Genomic DNA, 17,012 nt, shown 5'->3' with positions numbered 1-17,012 from the left:
CCGAACAGATTTTGAATTGCTTATGAAGTAATAGCGCAAATTAAATACGTAACAAATAACCAATAACAGAGTATCAGTCAAAACAAAACTAGTTTCATCAACGTAGAAACTAAAGTATAAAATAAACTAAAACAAACTTATTTTCAAATTGAAACTCAAAACTGCGTTTGAATAGTTTATGAAGCAATGGAAGCAGCATTTAAAACAAAACGCGCTTATCACCTTTGAGATGAAAGTACAAAGCAAATTATAACAACCCATTGCTTTTATTTCTGAAGAAAACAGACAAGAAAGATTCCTAATTCGCCTCAAAACAAGCACTTTTAAAAACCTTATATCGGCTTTAAATATAAAAAAAAACTAAGATGTTTTTTAGTAACGCGAACGAAATGAACTTTGTGAAAAAGGACTATTGTTTATTAAATCTTCTTTTCTCCTTTTAATTCCTTGTATCATCTTTTATCGATTCTTACGGCAAAATATATTGGCAAGCGCCAAATGAGCGAGTGAATGAGAAATGTAGCCGCAGCATCATATTTACCTGGCAAAGTCTTTCAGCGGAGAGAGTAAGCTGGGGTAATAGGAGTGTCAGTTCGCGGGGATCATTTTGTAATGATGCAACAACAAACTAGCCAAGATGTTGCCAGGCAGCATCGACGAATGGAAGGGGGGTTCAATTGGGACGTGAAAATGGTTAGAAACTTTGAGCCAAAGAGGAATTAAAAATTCTCTTAGCGTGTGCGCGGGTGTTGCGATTTTGCGTATGAGTGCATAAACAGAGAAGCTAAGTCAATCTAAGCGCTCATTATTATCGTAAACAAAGTTAACGAGAAAGACGCCTGGCATCGCGTTTACTTTTTTTTCTCTCTCTTCACGTGTATGAAGAGGTAAACATTTTGAGCTTCCTAACGTCATTAAAATTACAACTAGTTAAAGAAGAGAAAAATTTGAGTTAATTTTCTACTTAAAAAAATCCCTTACTGAAACTCGATTAAGAATATATTCTGTTTTTGAACTTAAAATGAAGCTCAAAACCAGTAAACATCGAGAGATCAATTTAAAAGAATGAGGGTTTCTATTTTAAAGATATTTATCACCGCCTTAATGTCATTTCAAAAAATATGAATTTAAAAAAAGATATATATATTATATATATATATATATATATATATATATATATATATATATATATATATATATATATATATATATATATATATATATATGTGTGTGTGTGTGTGTGTGTGTGTACATCTAATTTGAATTCTGACACTTTGAATTCAATGTGTACAGCAATGAAATGGTACAGAAGTGTGGTACTAATAATAGTTCATTTTATACTCAAGTTTATACGTTGATGAAACCGATTTTGTTTTGGTTGAAACTGTTACTGGTTACTAGTTACGCATTTTATTTCAAATAACGTGCTGTTACTTAAAAAATTCAAAATCTATTCTGGTGTACTAGATTATTGTTTTTTAAAAATAAATAATAATATTATTTAGTAAAAAATTAAATTATAATTTCATGACATTCGTGAAGCTAAATTTGCATTTTTAACGAGAGACTTACTTTTTTCTCTTTGGGCATATCTTGCCGCATCAATGAAAATAGCTTTATTTGAAGAATAAGTGGAAAAAGAGAAACTACTGTTAGGGAGTAATAATGTGTTGACCTGGTCTCCATTTCGTCAAAAATGATGCCTAGCTATCTTCGAATATGTTCTTTAGTTACAATTGCAAATATTAATTTGTGATACCTATTTTCAAATTTTTTTTAACCTCAACTTTAAGCGGGAATATGACTCCCTAAGGTAGCGCCTTTACTCAGGGGTGCCCTCAGAAGGGGGGGGGGGATTATGGCGCAAGTCGCACAATCAAAAATTAGAGGAAGGGGAGTTTTTTTTTTTAATTTATTTATTTTTTTAGTTTTTTTTATTTCATTCTGTTTACATTTCATTTTATTTACTTATTTAGTGTGTATGTCATTGGCGTATCAGAGAACTTTTCTAATAAAACAATGATAATAATTAAAACAAATAAATAAAAATATTTATAAAAAAAAGAGAGAGCTAAAAAGGGGGGGGGGAGGGGAAAGAGGGTTGAGAAAAATTTTGGGAAGGGGGGGGGGGGTTTGCGTCATTGAACTTGGAGGGGTGGGGATGAGTATCCCTGTCCTTTACCATCATAAAATCATAGATAGAATTCCAATAAATCATACATAGTGATAATTAATACGATTTTCGTAGTAAAAAATGAAATTTAAAAAATAGAGCACTAAGCAGAAAATAGTCGTCAATCGATCAACCTTTTTAGCCGTTAATGTACTTCCACATTTTGACCAACGTTCTGCAGTTAATTTACTTGCGTACACAAAACTGATTACCCAACATAGAAAAAAAAAAATCAAAGCTTACGGCATTAAGGTAGAAATAAAACACGAAGATTTATGAAGTACTATTCATAATTTCAGTTTATTTCCTAAACTCATAAATAACGGGGAAAAAAGGAGAGAGAGATTGTAGATTTGGCATACATTATTCATATGGATTAGTCTGACAAAAAAGCTCCGAATTTTAAGCGAGTAACCTAAAAATAATCCAGAAAATAAATTCCACCGTTGTGTTGGAAGAAAAAAGAATCTGTCCGCAACGTCAAACGATGCGTCAAACAGTATTTGCAGCAGTCTTGGAAATTCCAAATATTGACTCAGAGTAGAGAGTTGGGAGGAGAGTAGGGGGGGGGGGGCTATCAAACGAATGGACATCGTTTTCAATGAATTATTAGATTTAGATTAATATTTCGTGATTAATTCCTCGCGATAGATTCAAAGAGATAATGAGATTAGAATATTTTCACACGTTACGTGAAGCACGAAGACCTGTTATTTTATTTTAGGAATAAAATTGAAACAATATACTAAATATGTAATCAGCATCTTTAAGGTTCAAAACATTTTAAATTCATTCTGAAAGCCAGATTTATGTAAAAAAATTATAAGAGCTCAGTTGTGTAGTTTTATACATTACATATTTTCATATCTACGTCTGCTTCGATTTATGTTTGAAACTTATTTTGTGCTGAAAAGTTGTTCAAATCACAAAACTCCTAGTATATTTGAACTGTTCAATGTTAAGACGTAAATTATATTCTTAGGTTTTTTTTTTTTTTTTCTAAATTTAATTTTAGGGCTTCATTTGTAAAATAGTTTCGAGTTCGCTGTACTTGGGACAGTTTTTGTTTCGTTTGATACAGTAAAAGAAACCAAAACGTGATGAATTATCCTAAAAACAGTACGAAAGTCTGTATGGACTTTGAGGGGGGGGGAGTACAAATGAAAATTTGAAACGTGAAAAGGTATAATTTCAAAGATTAGAATATCAATCTTTCACTTCTGTTTTATCATTGAAATATTTGTTTCCGCCAGTGTTTTTCTACCAGTAACAAGCAGAAAATTTTTGACCTACTATCTTGAAACGAACTACAGTAAAACTCCTTTAATGCGGACACTAAGGGGACAATTTTTTTTGTCCGCAATAGAGGGGTGTCCGCAGGACAGGGGTTTAGTAATGTTATTTGCCTTGGAATAGGGAAATAAAAAATTATCCGCATCAGAGGGGTGTCCGCATTTGAGGGGTGTCCCTTAGGAGGGGTTTTACTGTATTTCTTATTTTCGAAGGCTATAATAAAACCATACAACAAAAGCTTATTATACATGGGAGCTCTCAGCTTCTGAACTGGAGCGTCTTGAGCGCAATCTTTACTTAAATATACACTGCCATTTTAAAACATATCGTCGTGTCGTTTTACAGTACTACTTCTTAAACTTTTGGATAATTAGTCAGCTAGTAATTAAAAAACAAATCAACTGAACATTCTTTGTTATCTTTACCTCTCAATTCCGCAATCACCGAGAAATCTTAAGTAGATCCGGAATGAAGGGATGTCATCCTACACAGCCGTAAAAACTTTTTTTTTTTAAGACTTTACTTCGAAGTTTCGTTTTCCACATAAAAATAGTAGAAGCCACCTTTTTTTTTTTCTGTCTTTGTACATTCATATCGTCAGATGAGTACAAGTAGTTGCTACAAATTTTCAAGCAACAGAATGTTTCACTTTTGTTGAAAAAATGTGTTCAAACGAAAATATAAGTACTTTGAAATGGTAGCTCAATAACTATTCAATCAAGTGTTTACATTCCCAAACCATAATGAAAAAACAATATGTAGTATTTTCTCGAAGCAAAAAAAGAAAAAAAAAAACCTCATCGTATCTACCTACTTGTAGCACTCATTTAGCGAGAGAAAAAAAAATTATGTTTTGTTCACAATTTAAAAATTAACAATTTAAAATTTGAATTGAAAAATTAGCCAGGCACCTTTTCAAAACTCCCTCTTATCAGAATTATACAAATTTAAATCCACTAATCAATCCCCCGAATAATCTCATTCTTTCATTCATTAAAAGAGATAGTATAAAAGGCTTCCGTATCTCCCGGATCAGCAACCCCTCCTACTTTTTGGCCGCAGGTAAGAGTCGCAGAAAGTGACCCTTTTCCTAAACGTAAACCTTCTTTCCTCCTCCTCCTCCCCAAGCTATGATCCAAGAAAGCTTTTTCTCCTCCGCAAAAGCCCAGAGTTTGCCCAAGACCGCCACTACTTAATCACCCGGCTCACTGATCCCTAAGGATCCACGGTTTTGTCTTAATTAAAGTCCGACAAGAGATGAAGTTGCGGAGATAAGACGGAGACCTTTAACAAAGAGAAGACACCAAATGGGGGAGTGAAACTTCTGAGATGAACAAAGAAATAAATGGCATAGCAGTCAAATTTTCCTACCACCGAATCAGATAACCCAGAGAAATAACAATGTTACTTAAACAATTTTAACAACCACTTAGGCACGACAACGTTGACCGAAATTGTTTGTAACATAAAGTAGCGACAAAACATTAATTATGCTGTGGAAAGGTTGAATTATTTAATGCAACTTTTTTCGCTGTATACATTTGCATTGTTTTGAAAGTTACGTACACGAAACTGTATAGACCTCCACGAAAATTTTCAACTTAACGCGAATAGCTTAAATTAAGTCAATTTATGATGATATTTGTACAAAACTCAAAATAATTACTTTTAAATACGTATTTAGCATAGTATGCGGTAGAGATTGAATACATTGATTTTTGTCACAAATTGGTTCCAAAATCGAGTTTTTGAGATGCAGTCGATATTGTCGTTCCAATATCAAAATATCACTTAAAATACGGTCCCGAAAACTTTTTTTTTTTTTTTTGACAATCACTATCCCATTAGAACACGTTGTTGTTAGTGGAAAGTTCTGAGTATGGTTGCTTTTGTTGAATTGCAGGATAATCAAATTCGTTTTACGACGCAAATAAATATTCATTCACTACATTGTAAAACATTAAGATTTCTGAAGATGAAAATCTTTTGGAAATGAGTTGGATGTACGTGTGTGAAAATTCGAATGATTTAAAAATTCTATCACTGCGTGTGCTATGAATGATCTTAGCTGTCCCTTAAAGATTGAACATTTTACAAAACAATTAAGATTCAAGTGATGATTACGATTTTATGTTGATTTTCATTCACAAAAAATAACAGATATACTCTACAGAATTGAAGGAACTGATTAAATGACATGAATTCTCAACCTAAAGTACGCGTACCCTTACAGGTACTCTTTTAGCAGATTATGCGAGATATATGAAGAAAATTTAAACCCTCATGATAGATGAGCAATAAATTCAGAAAACTGAAGTAGTTTCAACCGTAGTCCTTCTTGTGTTTTGTGTGACTGTATTAATCAGTCGAATTCGCTTATAACGAGCACAAAGGGACCGCGATATTTGCTCGTTATAACCGAGTGCTCGTAAAAAAAGAATTCGAGAAAAAAATCATAAAAATTCACCATAGTTGTTTTTTTTTCCTTCTTTTTTAAGCACCAAACTGAACCAAAGAAGTAGGTTACTTTGATATGAACTGTCTGTGTGTCTCTTGTGTCCTTGTTTTTGAGGAATGCACATACTATACTTATATAATTTTAAATGTTTCTTTACTCCACAAATTAAAAAAAAAGTACTATCATCTCTTGTTTTCAGGGTTTATAATTTACTAGTGGTACCCGCACGGCTCTGCCCGTTGTAGAAAAATTAAAAGGTCTTTTGGTTTGCCTGTATGTTTATAAAAATATGTATGGTGAATTTCTCGCCAATTGACTTGCCCATGTTACGATTCCACGTTATGACAACTTCGTAATTTACTCGTCCATCTTATGATAATTTTGCTCGGGAAAATGTTCTTAAAATTGGAATAGAAAAATAACAAATAGAATTTTCGAAAAATCGCTTCGAGGTGCACATCCTCATGCTACAAACTAACTTTATGCCAAATTTCATGAAAATCGGCCGAACGGTCTAGGTGCTATGCGCGTCACACAGATCCAAACATCCTCCAGACAGAGAGACTTTGAGCTTTATTATTAGTAAAGATTACTAACTTTGGTTCACTTTGGAAAGTAAAAAAAAGTTTACCAAAAAAAGGTTACCTGAGCTGGAAGTCAAAAGAAATTTTATGAATCACAAAAATATTATTCGCTTTAAGCGGAGTTTGCTCGTTTAAAGCGAGTTATGCTCGCCTAGATTTAACATTATACCAACCAAGTATTTCTGATTTCCTCGCTAAATTCGGGTTCTCGTTAAATCAGGGCTCGTTATAAGCGAGTTCGACTGCATTACTGAACCGAAAATTTATTTACTTGTTTGTTCTTGCTTTAATTTGTGTTTCATTTAATATCTTTTTTTTTTTTTTTTTTTTTTTTTTTTTTTTTTGCAAAGGAAAAGTTTAATGTTGATATACATTGTTGAATTAAAGGTGAATTAGTTTTATTGATATCGGGGATTATTTTATCTCAATTTCTTTTAGTCCAGTTCTATTGAGTAAGAAAAAGTGCAACATAAAAAGGTGTTGTGGAAATGTCATGTTGCAAGTGCCTGGACATAGAAAGTGGAGACACTCTAGGGAAAAGGACTAATCAAAGAGGTAGGCGAGAGAAAAAAGGAGGTTGGAGTCGCTGTCCTAAAAGAAAGATGAAAAATTCATGGGTATGAAAGACTAACAAGGCGAAACTAGTCATCAATCCAAAGCAATAAGAAAAGAAATTTCAAACTTCGAATATTTTCTCCAGCTACTACTACTTCTGCCTCAAGAGAAAGTTATTACATTAATGTATACCTGTGATGTCTATACTAAAGCAAAAGGTTATTACCCATTACTATTGGAGCAGAAGTGAACAGTTTAAAAACATCTCTCTACAGAAGAAGAGACAAAAGACACTTCTTTTTTTTTTGGAGCAGGAAAGAGTGCAGCAGAGATGTGCGAATTCAGTACATGAAGAAACGTTTTGCGATATCCACTAACAGAAGAATAACGTTTTTTCAATCAAAAATAATGCGCGCTACATCATGAAGAAACGTTTTGAGATATCCACTAACAGAAGAATATCGTTTTTTTCAATCAAAAATGATTGCGTGCTACTTAGTTCCAATTTTAAAACAGGTTTTTTTTTTTTTTTCAATTTTTTTTTTCAACTCGTGTACAATAACAGAACTCTTCAATGTGTTTATTCTTTTCCCCCCCCCCCCTCTAGTTTTTTTTTTCACCATGCAATAGATGACAAGCGCAGATTTAAAACCTAATAACGCAACATATACTACCGTTTTATTACAATTGATGCTTCTTTAAAGAGTAAATTCTGAAATTAGGCTTAAAAGTGAGGCTTTTATTTTAAAAAAAAGGTAGGAAAGTAAGAATAAAAATTTAAGCTATGCATCAATAAACGCATTAAGTTTATGTGTGCGTGAGACATATATAATTAACATTCTTCTCCCTTTTTAAAAGAAAAAAACCTTGCTACCCTTTAAAAAATGCATAAAATACGAAAATAAGTGCGGAGAAAATAACGCATTTGAATATTTGCAAGATTCTTTCTTAAACAGAACTAAGAATTCAAATTTCGCTTATCAGAAGTAATATTTTTCCGTTTCTTATTTATCACAGGATGAATAAACACAAAAGAGTAAAGAAATGGTCTTTTTACACTTGGATGCCTTTATTCCATAACCTACCACGGCATTTCCGAATAAATGTTCAGGTTTAAATTCATTCAGAGTCGTTTCTTTCAATATGCTACATGTCATCCAAACAACTATTCATAACCTGCTGCTTATTTTATAAATAAAAATCTTAAGGGATGATTTTAATGAACTAAGGTTTATGATCACGATGCTTCTCTTCATAAAACGTAGAGCTACAAAATGTGAAAATGAATGCAAAAAGAATCGCAGAGGTGCCCCAGCGGGGGGGGGGGGGGAGGGATTATGGCACAAATTGCGCCATCACAATTTTTGGGGCGGGAATTTAATTTTTTTAAATTTATTTACTTAAATTTATTTATTGGTTTCTATTTTATTTCATTTATTTATTTAATGAGGGTGTGTGTGTCATTGGCGTAGCACAGAACTTTTCTCATGAAATAATATTATTGATAACAATTATTAAAAATAAATAAAATAGTGTTTAAAAAGTAAAATAAAAAAAGAGAGCTAAAAAAGAAAAAAAGAAAAAGAAGGTTGAGAATTTTCTTTTTTTTGGGGGGGGGGGGGCATTTGTGCCATTCAACTTGGAGGGGGGATGGGAACCCTTGTAAAGTCCAATGAATATTTGCCTTTCACACAAGTTCTAACTTGAGTACGAGCTCGGATTAATTTAATATAAAATTGATTAAATGATAAAGCTCTACAGCAACATGGGTTCTTAGAAACATACTCCATCATTGTAACAAACTGTTCAGAGTAAAATCATGCATTTTGCTTTAACATAAAACATGCTTTGTGACTGAAGTAAAATTATCCGAAAAATCTCTGATCATTACTCAGAAATAGTGTTCACGTTCAAAAATTTCAAAATATCTAGTGGGCCTCGTACGCTTCCATGGAAATAAAAACCTCAAATAATCTTAAAAGGTTATATTAAATGAGGTGCTGTGTAGAAAATAAATGAAAAAAGGATAAATAATATCGCTAGAGTGCTGCAACAAAGTATGTGCAATATTCCTTAAACGTAACATTTCCAGATAAACTTGTGTCAATGTAATGAAAGACAAGAATAAAATATAAACAGTTTTTAACCGCTGCACTTACTTGAAAACGAATAGTTTGCTAGCCAATGAATGCAACAATGTAAGATATGTCGATTTAAAAACAGCTGAATTTGAGTGATAAAGAACTGAACGAATTTGTCCGTCAAAATGAAAGAAGTTTGCGTTTAATCAACTATATGTGAAAAAATAGGGGGGGGGGGAGAGAGAGAGAGAAGTGAAAATTTCTTTTATATATATATATATATATATAATCAACGGGAAAACAAATGCTTCATAAAATATTAAAAGCTTCGTAAAAAGTGATTTTCGATAAACTTTTCACAAGTCAGCCTAACTAATCAATTTATCATCAATTTATAGAGGTCAGAAAAATACATTTAGTACCAGGCGATCAATTATAATATTATGTAAAATTCTATACATGGAATTAGATAGTAAAATTAAGTGGAAAACTTATTTAGAAAAAGAAAAGTGAATTTATGCATTTGTTAGAAAAAAACATATGCCTTTCGAACAAATTTGCACAGAGTAGCTCAAAGAGAAAAACATATAAAAAAACGGAAAGAAAGAGAAATAAAAGATGCTAAAACTAATTCTTTATGCTCTTGCTGCAGGTTTTGTTTGCTGTTATTTCCAATGCAGGCCTTGATAACAACAAGAAGCCTCGTAAGCTTCTTTCGAGAGCTTAAGTGTTCCAGACTGAAGACTTACAATGAAGCCAATAGCTTTTTTTTTTACCATTCAAAAACAGCAACGCATTCGCCCAACAGCGTGAAGAATTACAAATTAATCTGAGCATTGAAACAAAGGGGAAAATATCCTATTAATTTTTTATTGATTTGAATGCTGATTGGATAGCTAGTTAAATAGGACTAAAATCGTCGAATTTAACAGAATGTAGTTAATTTAAAATAATAATCGAAGATTTTTTTCGTTTAGTTCGTCGTCGAAGAGTTAGTTAGCTGTCAAATCTGAAGAAATTATAATCAAAGACTCTAATCACATTTTTCTTTTTTTTTTTTTTTTTTTTGATAGCTGATAATATATCTGTAGGGTTGCCAACCTTGGAGAAACAATTTGAGAAGCATGTGTGCAGATTTTGAGGAGCAATTTAAATTTTTGCGGAGCAGTTCGGCATTTTGTATAAAAATCAATTAAAATAACTAAAAACACGAATCTAAAATTGTTTTATAGCTTTAATAAGTCATTTTAAGCACGAGAGTAAAAATAATTATTTTTAAATTAATAAAACAGCTTTAAACACTATTTCAATCTTTGAGTATAAGTATCTTTAATTTCCCATATTTACATGTTTTTTAAAATAAAATAGCAAAATTTGAACTTGAAAACTTCTGGCCGAGAAATGAGGAGCAAAAGAACTTCTTTGGGGGGGGGGGATTTTGCCAGTTTTGCGGAGCAACTCAGTAAAATGCGGAGTAGTTGGCAACCCTGTATCTGGTTTAAACATGAGCATTTCATTAAAAACACCCTCTAGAGGTGAAATTTTCAACCAAAGAAATTCTTATTCAAGGAATGGGATAAAATATCAGTGAGTTGCAGCCCATAGCCGAAAATTTTATGACGCGTTTGAAGATCCGTAGTAAGGCTAAAGGTAACCACTGATGAAAATCTGTAAATATATCAGACAAAATAATGTATTCACATTTATCTTGAAGTTTGGTCGTAATAATTTCATCAGCATTAAAATTATAATGTATTATATGTATCCAAGTTATTTCTTGTCACTCTGCATTTACATTCCAGCAGAAAGTAGACATTTATGATACTTCTGTTATATTAGTACTTAATGCATAAATTTTCAGAAAAAAATCTATCTTGTTTGGAGTAAGCTTAAATTACTCAATGAAGAAAATTAAATACTAGCTCACACATTTCACTTCAGTTATACATGAATTTAAAGAGTAATATTTGATACGAATATGAAACATTTGTTTGGCACTTACTTTTTCAGAAGTCTCCCTCTTTTTCTCCAAAACATTAGGTAACAAATCCCAAGAAATAATCTCATCGTTTGGTAAAGCATGTCCTTGTGTGGGTTTCTCACCAAAATTCTTTTCAATGTTTTTCAAAGGACCACTACATGAATATCTGAAAATTGGGTGACTAGGGGGCAAATCTAAGCTTGGAGATTTTAGTGTCATTAAATTGGGAACAGATTTACTGTGACTGTTAAGAAGTCCATTATCGTGTGGTTTTTCAGGAGGTGGAGGAGGACACTTTTTTGAATTCTTTAGTTCAGATGGCTTTTTGAAATTAGGATATAAAGATAACTTTGAGTTTACTTTTAACCTCGCAGTTGCTGTATCATACGGAGGTGGGCCTTCCATATCCGGCATAGAAAGGCCTTGAGATTTTTTTTCCGATTTTTTTGATTCAGCAAGGGACATTCTTTGGTAAAAAGACATAACGGCTTGCTTTTGAATAGCTTTCAAATCCGGATCCGAAATTCTTTGCCTCTTATCGTAATCAGGGAATACAATTTTGCCATCTTCAACACGTTTCAAGGAAGGTGGCTCATTCCAGCTTTGGTATTTTGTTTGTATTATTGGCTCTTCAGCATGCCTCGGCACTTGACGATCGGCACCAGATAGTGTTTCATCTAAACTTTTAGATTTTTTGCCCTTATAATTTGAAATACACGTTACATTGCTAACATCTGAAGATGAACCAGATGTGTCATCACCACCAAAGTTCCGCGACCGGGGATTCGAATCTTCAGATGAAAAGGAATTGCAGCTTTTGCGAGAATCTTGTCTAGATGGACAATTTTTAGATTTGTTAAGAATGTCTGCTTTATCACTAGCAAGTAAATTTGATTGAGGACTCATGTTCAAAGATGCATGACTACGATATAACCCTGCTTCTGAAGCTGGTTGACTACCATTAGTAGAATCATTTGATTTTTTTGAAGATGATGCATCACTTGGTTGTTTAACTAAGGAACCTGCTGCATAGTATAAGACACTTTCAGATCCGTGCCTTTCTGGCTGTTGAACTCGAGCACTGTGGGCAACAATTTCACGATGACAACCATGCCTAGCTACTACTTGCGCACGCGTAGGCCCTTCTAAAAGTAAACTAGGCGCAGTACTGTCACACGATGACTGAGGCGATAGTCTTCCGCTTTCCGGCATAGTAGAATGGCCACTATCAAAAAGGGAACTACGATTTGACAACTGTGTGCTCAGTGTGCTCAAATCACTGTACGATCCTTGCCATTTTGCGACACCTCTTCCATGACTGCTACTTTCCATGCTTCCCATCCAAGTTCCATTTTCACTAGATAATTCGAAATCATTTGCTGGTGGATGCAATAGAGGTTGCTGCTGTTGTGCTTGAGGAGCTGAGGCGGCTTCAGGAATCATGGGAACTGGTGGAGGAGGCACTTGCCAAGCACTGTCTGATCGTAGCCTGTCTAGGAAAGGTGTATCTGGAGACATAGGAGCACTTTTACTTTCCGTGTTTCGAGATTTACTCCAAGACGAAGAAGATGTGACGGAACCAGCGTACTGAGCTTGGTTTCGTAACTCATACTGATTAATGAATCTATTCGAGTCATTTGTAGGTGTTTCGCTGCTCGAAGAGGAAGGAGATTGAATATCACGTTCGGCAGGAGAATTTATTCGGTAATTTTTATCATCGAAACACTGAGGAATGCATGGGGTATGAAAAGCTTCGAAATCAAACTGCTGATTACTACAGTTCGTTGCATTGTCATACTTCATAGGATGTTTTTCAGGGCTTTTGCTTCGTTCAGAACTCACACTTTCAGATGTATTTTTGATTGAATTATTGTATTCAACTGCACGTTCCAATACTGGTTGGAGTTGATTAGTAGAAATTTTAAATTGATTAGCTTTTTTAGGTCTTGTATACCCCACTTTTTCTTTAGGATAATCAGTCTGGCCCGTCCATGAATGAGATCGATAGGAAACAGAGGATGATGATGATGATGTACTAACAGGCCACGAAGGATACTTTTCATGAGCACCAATGCATTTGATTGCTCCATTTTCATCTACTTGAACGTTTGAAGTTTTGTGTTCTTGAGGGCTATAGGACGGATTGATATGCTGCGGCAATGGCAAAGAAGGGTCAGATTTTCTGGGAGATTTTCCCCGAGAAACAGCAGGGTTGTCTGGTGGTGAACTTCCATTGCTTTTAGTAATGCTGGAAGTGCTTTCCCAGAGCTTGTTGGACGGTTTAATGACTGCTACATTAATATCATCTTTTCTTGTGTTACAAGACTTTAGATGCACTATGGGTGAAAAATCAAGGCCACTTGTGGAAGCGAGGGTATCGTAAACAGAACCCTTCTTAAATTTTCTTGTTACCATGTTGCTTCCCTAAAAATAGACACAAGGAAAGTATGTTCAGAAAGAAATAAAGGAAACGGATTTTTGCGAGGTATACTAATACGTATACTGCATTTAATACAACACTTTAAAAAAATGTAAGGTTTTCCTCTTCTAAAAACAGGAAAATTTTTGAACACTAGAAGAAGAAGTTTCATTACTCTTACTATTAAGGGAAAAAAAAGAAATACCAGTACAGACAAAAATTATATGCTAATATGATTGACAGCTTACACTAAGTTCTGAAGGCGCAGTTTAAATACAGATAACACCCGAAGTTCAAACGGACTTACGTCAAAAATAACACCTTCTCACGAGAGGAAAACTAAAGTTTTCCTTTTCTTTTTTTTCAGTAAATGACATTATTACAATGCTTATTATTATTGATATTAATTAATCATCTTTTAACACATCCTAGACCCCTTGTATCACTATTAATAATACTACAAAAGTTGTTGCAGCTTATGTTATAGTTAGAAACATTTTCCACTGAAATGTGAAGCATCCTCGGTGCTTCTTTATGTGTGTATCATGATCAGGTGACATAAATATCACTAAGTGCCACCAGATAGACAGTATTAAATTCGAAATTAAGGCCCCTCCTCCCCCCCCCCCAAAAAAAAATCAATTTTTGATGGACATCCTTTTGCACTTGGGTGTCGATATTTACTGACATCAAAGTGATTTCAATCCAAATAAAGTAACGAAATAATTTAAAATGTTTCCTTCAACAGTAAAACGGGTACAGATGTGATATACCCCTACCCCCTATTTGGCGACATCCGATTTTTTGCACAAAATTGAAATATTTTTCTCGCCAATGAGGCGATAATTTTATAAACATGGCATCCCTGGCGAAACTAATCCCTGTTTGGCAACCCGAAGGCAATGTTAGATCTTTTCAAACTTGTTAGCGGTTCCACGCTGAATAGATTCTTGTTTTTTCGTGCAATATACCGTATAGGAAAGCTTATTTTGTGTTGGTTTAAATTCAGTAGTTGTGTTTTGATGAATAAATATTAGAAAATGTCAGTTTTTTCAAACTTGAACGTTAATTAAAAGTAAAATCCAACTTGGTGTGTATCTGTAAGGCACCATTGTCATATGCTGTTTTGTTTCAAACTGAGCGTGAGGATTTATACAGTAAAAAGGCAAGAATGTATGGTATTTTTGCACTGTTTATGTTTGGGATGTTCTGTTGAAACATTTCTACTTTTCACACATCAAAATTTGAGTAACTGAGCGTTTTTTTTTTTTTTTTTTTGATGAAATAGCTATTGGTTTTGGCTTTAAACTTAGCTTGGCTTATGTTTTCCGCTTTAAACATCGCAATTTGAATCGCTTTGCCCTTTTTTAGCAGAGTATGAGAAAAAATTTTGTTCGATGAAATGCATGTTGGAAAGTAGCTTTTATTTCTATTGGTACATATTTCATTGGTGAGCTGTTATAGTAATTTGTTAATTTAAGCATTTTAAATACCTTCTAGTAATTTTTCTTCGTGTACGAAAACTTTCTAGTTTATTGTATTTTTGAAGCGTATATTCGCGATGATTTTTGTTGTGGTTTTATGTTTTTATATATATTGTGTTCTGAAGTGCTTTGATCATGTTTTTTTTTATCTGAATTTTTCCTGTTCGCGCTAAAAAAGCATCGTTAAGAACGATGTATGACATATGTCGTCATACATCGTTTTCTTGGCGACGCTTTCTTGGCGCCAACAGGAAAAAGTCGCCAAGGGTGAGGTATATGACATTAGTTCCGTAAAACGTTATCCTACCCATTTTTTTTAAATTACAAAGAGCTATACGACTCTCATATTTTCTATATCATACAAAATACAACTGGCAGCGTGAAAGAAATATTTGATATAAAAAGCAACAGTGCATAACATATGTAACATTTATTTCCAACCACCAACATACCCAAGAATGTTTCGGAGTTTGACGTAAGTGATACGCATTTGCATATTAATTTAATACATTTGCAATTTAAAAGGATGCAAATCAACAAATGCTCAAAGATAAAAAAAAGGGGGGTTAGTAGAAAAGACTTAGTTCACCTCATTGTGTAACCTAATGGCCGGACTTGAGAAATTCTATGCACATCAGTTAAAGCTAATAGCAATAACTGTTCTTACGAATCTAGTATTCAGACACAGCAAAATCGTTTCAACGATATTATAAAGATACCAAAAGCCGTAGCAAGGGATTAAAAGACAAGAAAAGCAGAAAAATGAAATTGAGCACTGAAACGTGGGGCATAAAAAATTACCTATGAAGCAGCAAAAGTTAAAGATGCTCACTATCATACACGTTCGCCAGCATTTTGAGAGATATCTGATAAGCGTCTTTACGAAATCATTTTTATCTCCAGCTAGTGAGCATCAAAAAACGTGACTGGTATTTTAATATCAGGAAAAGAGAAGTTTAAACCCTCTCTTCCAGACGTGAGAAGCTAAACTCCCTTCTTTTTACCATCGTTTTCTACCGACATCCAAACGATACCGAATTTGATGATTTTATTGATCAAGTGATATTTAATTTATGACCGTGAAAGTAAAAGCAAACGTCCTCCATGAATCAATAAATTATCTCGCTTAGGTACAAGGAAAATGATAAATATTTTGATGCAGGAAAATTAATGACCAGAAATTAAAGGTCTCATCTTTTGGATTTTTTTCGGTAACACCGATCAGATTGCGTTAAAAGAATCACAAAACCTTTTCTTAAAACACTAGAGAAATATTTTCTAATGAAAACAAATTGTAGTGACTTAGAGTTATACTCTAGAAAATTTGATAAGCTGTTGATGAGCAGATTTATCGAAAGTAATGTATCGAAGTTTTCGGCTATGCCAGTGGATGTCGAATATGAAACAGACACCTCTGTAGAATACTGAAAATTAACTAACTGCAACGACTATAATGTTATGTATACCATTAAAACCTGCGCGCGTCTATATGTAACCTTATCTCCTCCGAATTGTGAATGTCTACCAGGTCAATACTGGTATCGATGGATACAGAACATCCAGGGAAAGTCATTCCGCTGTCTCTCACTCCTCTAAACCTTAAAGGGCCGAACATCCAGAGATAAAAGTATTAAAATCATGAATTGTCACCTGTCGCAGGTGGCGAACTGGAGATGGCGGGCGAAACGAGCAGGGGACGGATCCCCCTAGTATCCTTTTTTTTCCTATCTTACACCCGTCTGCGGCATTTCTGCCATTAATCGACGAGCAGCCCAATAAGATGAAAAAGTGTACAAATGGGAATAAAATTTAGCGTCCTTCGAGTTGTTCTAAAACTTTAAATTAATGGGACGGTTCCTGAGATGATCACCGTTCATGCCACAACAGTGATACAGAGGACAACAGGGCGAATCATTCGCTCCAATTCTATGCAGATGTTTTTGCTAATAGAGTCATGTCCAGTGACGAAAACAAGCAACTCCAA

The 17,012-nt window shown here is 33.8% G+C and overlaps 1 protein-coding gene across 2 annotated transcripts in view; it reads right to left on the bottom strand.

Moving 5' to 3' along the window:
• Positions 1–17,012, bottom strand: part of LOC129231861 (uncharacterized) — a 464,063-nt gene that overhangs the window by 181,538 nt on the left and 265,513 nt on the right. For both annotated transcript variants that reach the window (XM_054866245.1, XM_054866246.1), the window contains exon 5: positions 11,147–13,549. In XM_054866245.1, the coding sequence (XP_054722220.1) occupies positions 11,147–13,549 (2,403 nt within the window). The remainder of the gene's footprint in view (positions 1–11,146; positions 13,550–17,012) is intronic.

This window comes from Uloborus diversus, chromosome 10 (genome assembly GCF_026930045.1).
Source record: "Uloborus diversus isolate 005 chromosome 10, Udiv.v.3.1, whole genome shotgun sequence".
NCBI classification, from domain to species: Eukaryota; Metazoa; Arthropoda; class Arachnida; order Araneae; family Uloboridae; genus Uloborus; species Uloborus diversus.
Note: the sequence above shows the minus strand (reverse complement) of the source record. Positions and strands in the feature narration are given on the sequence as shown.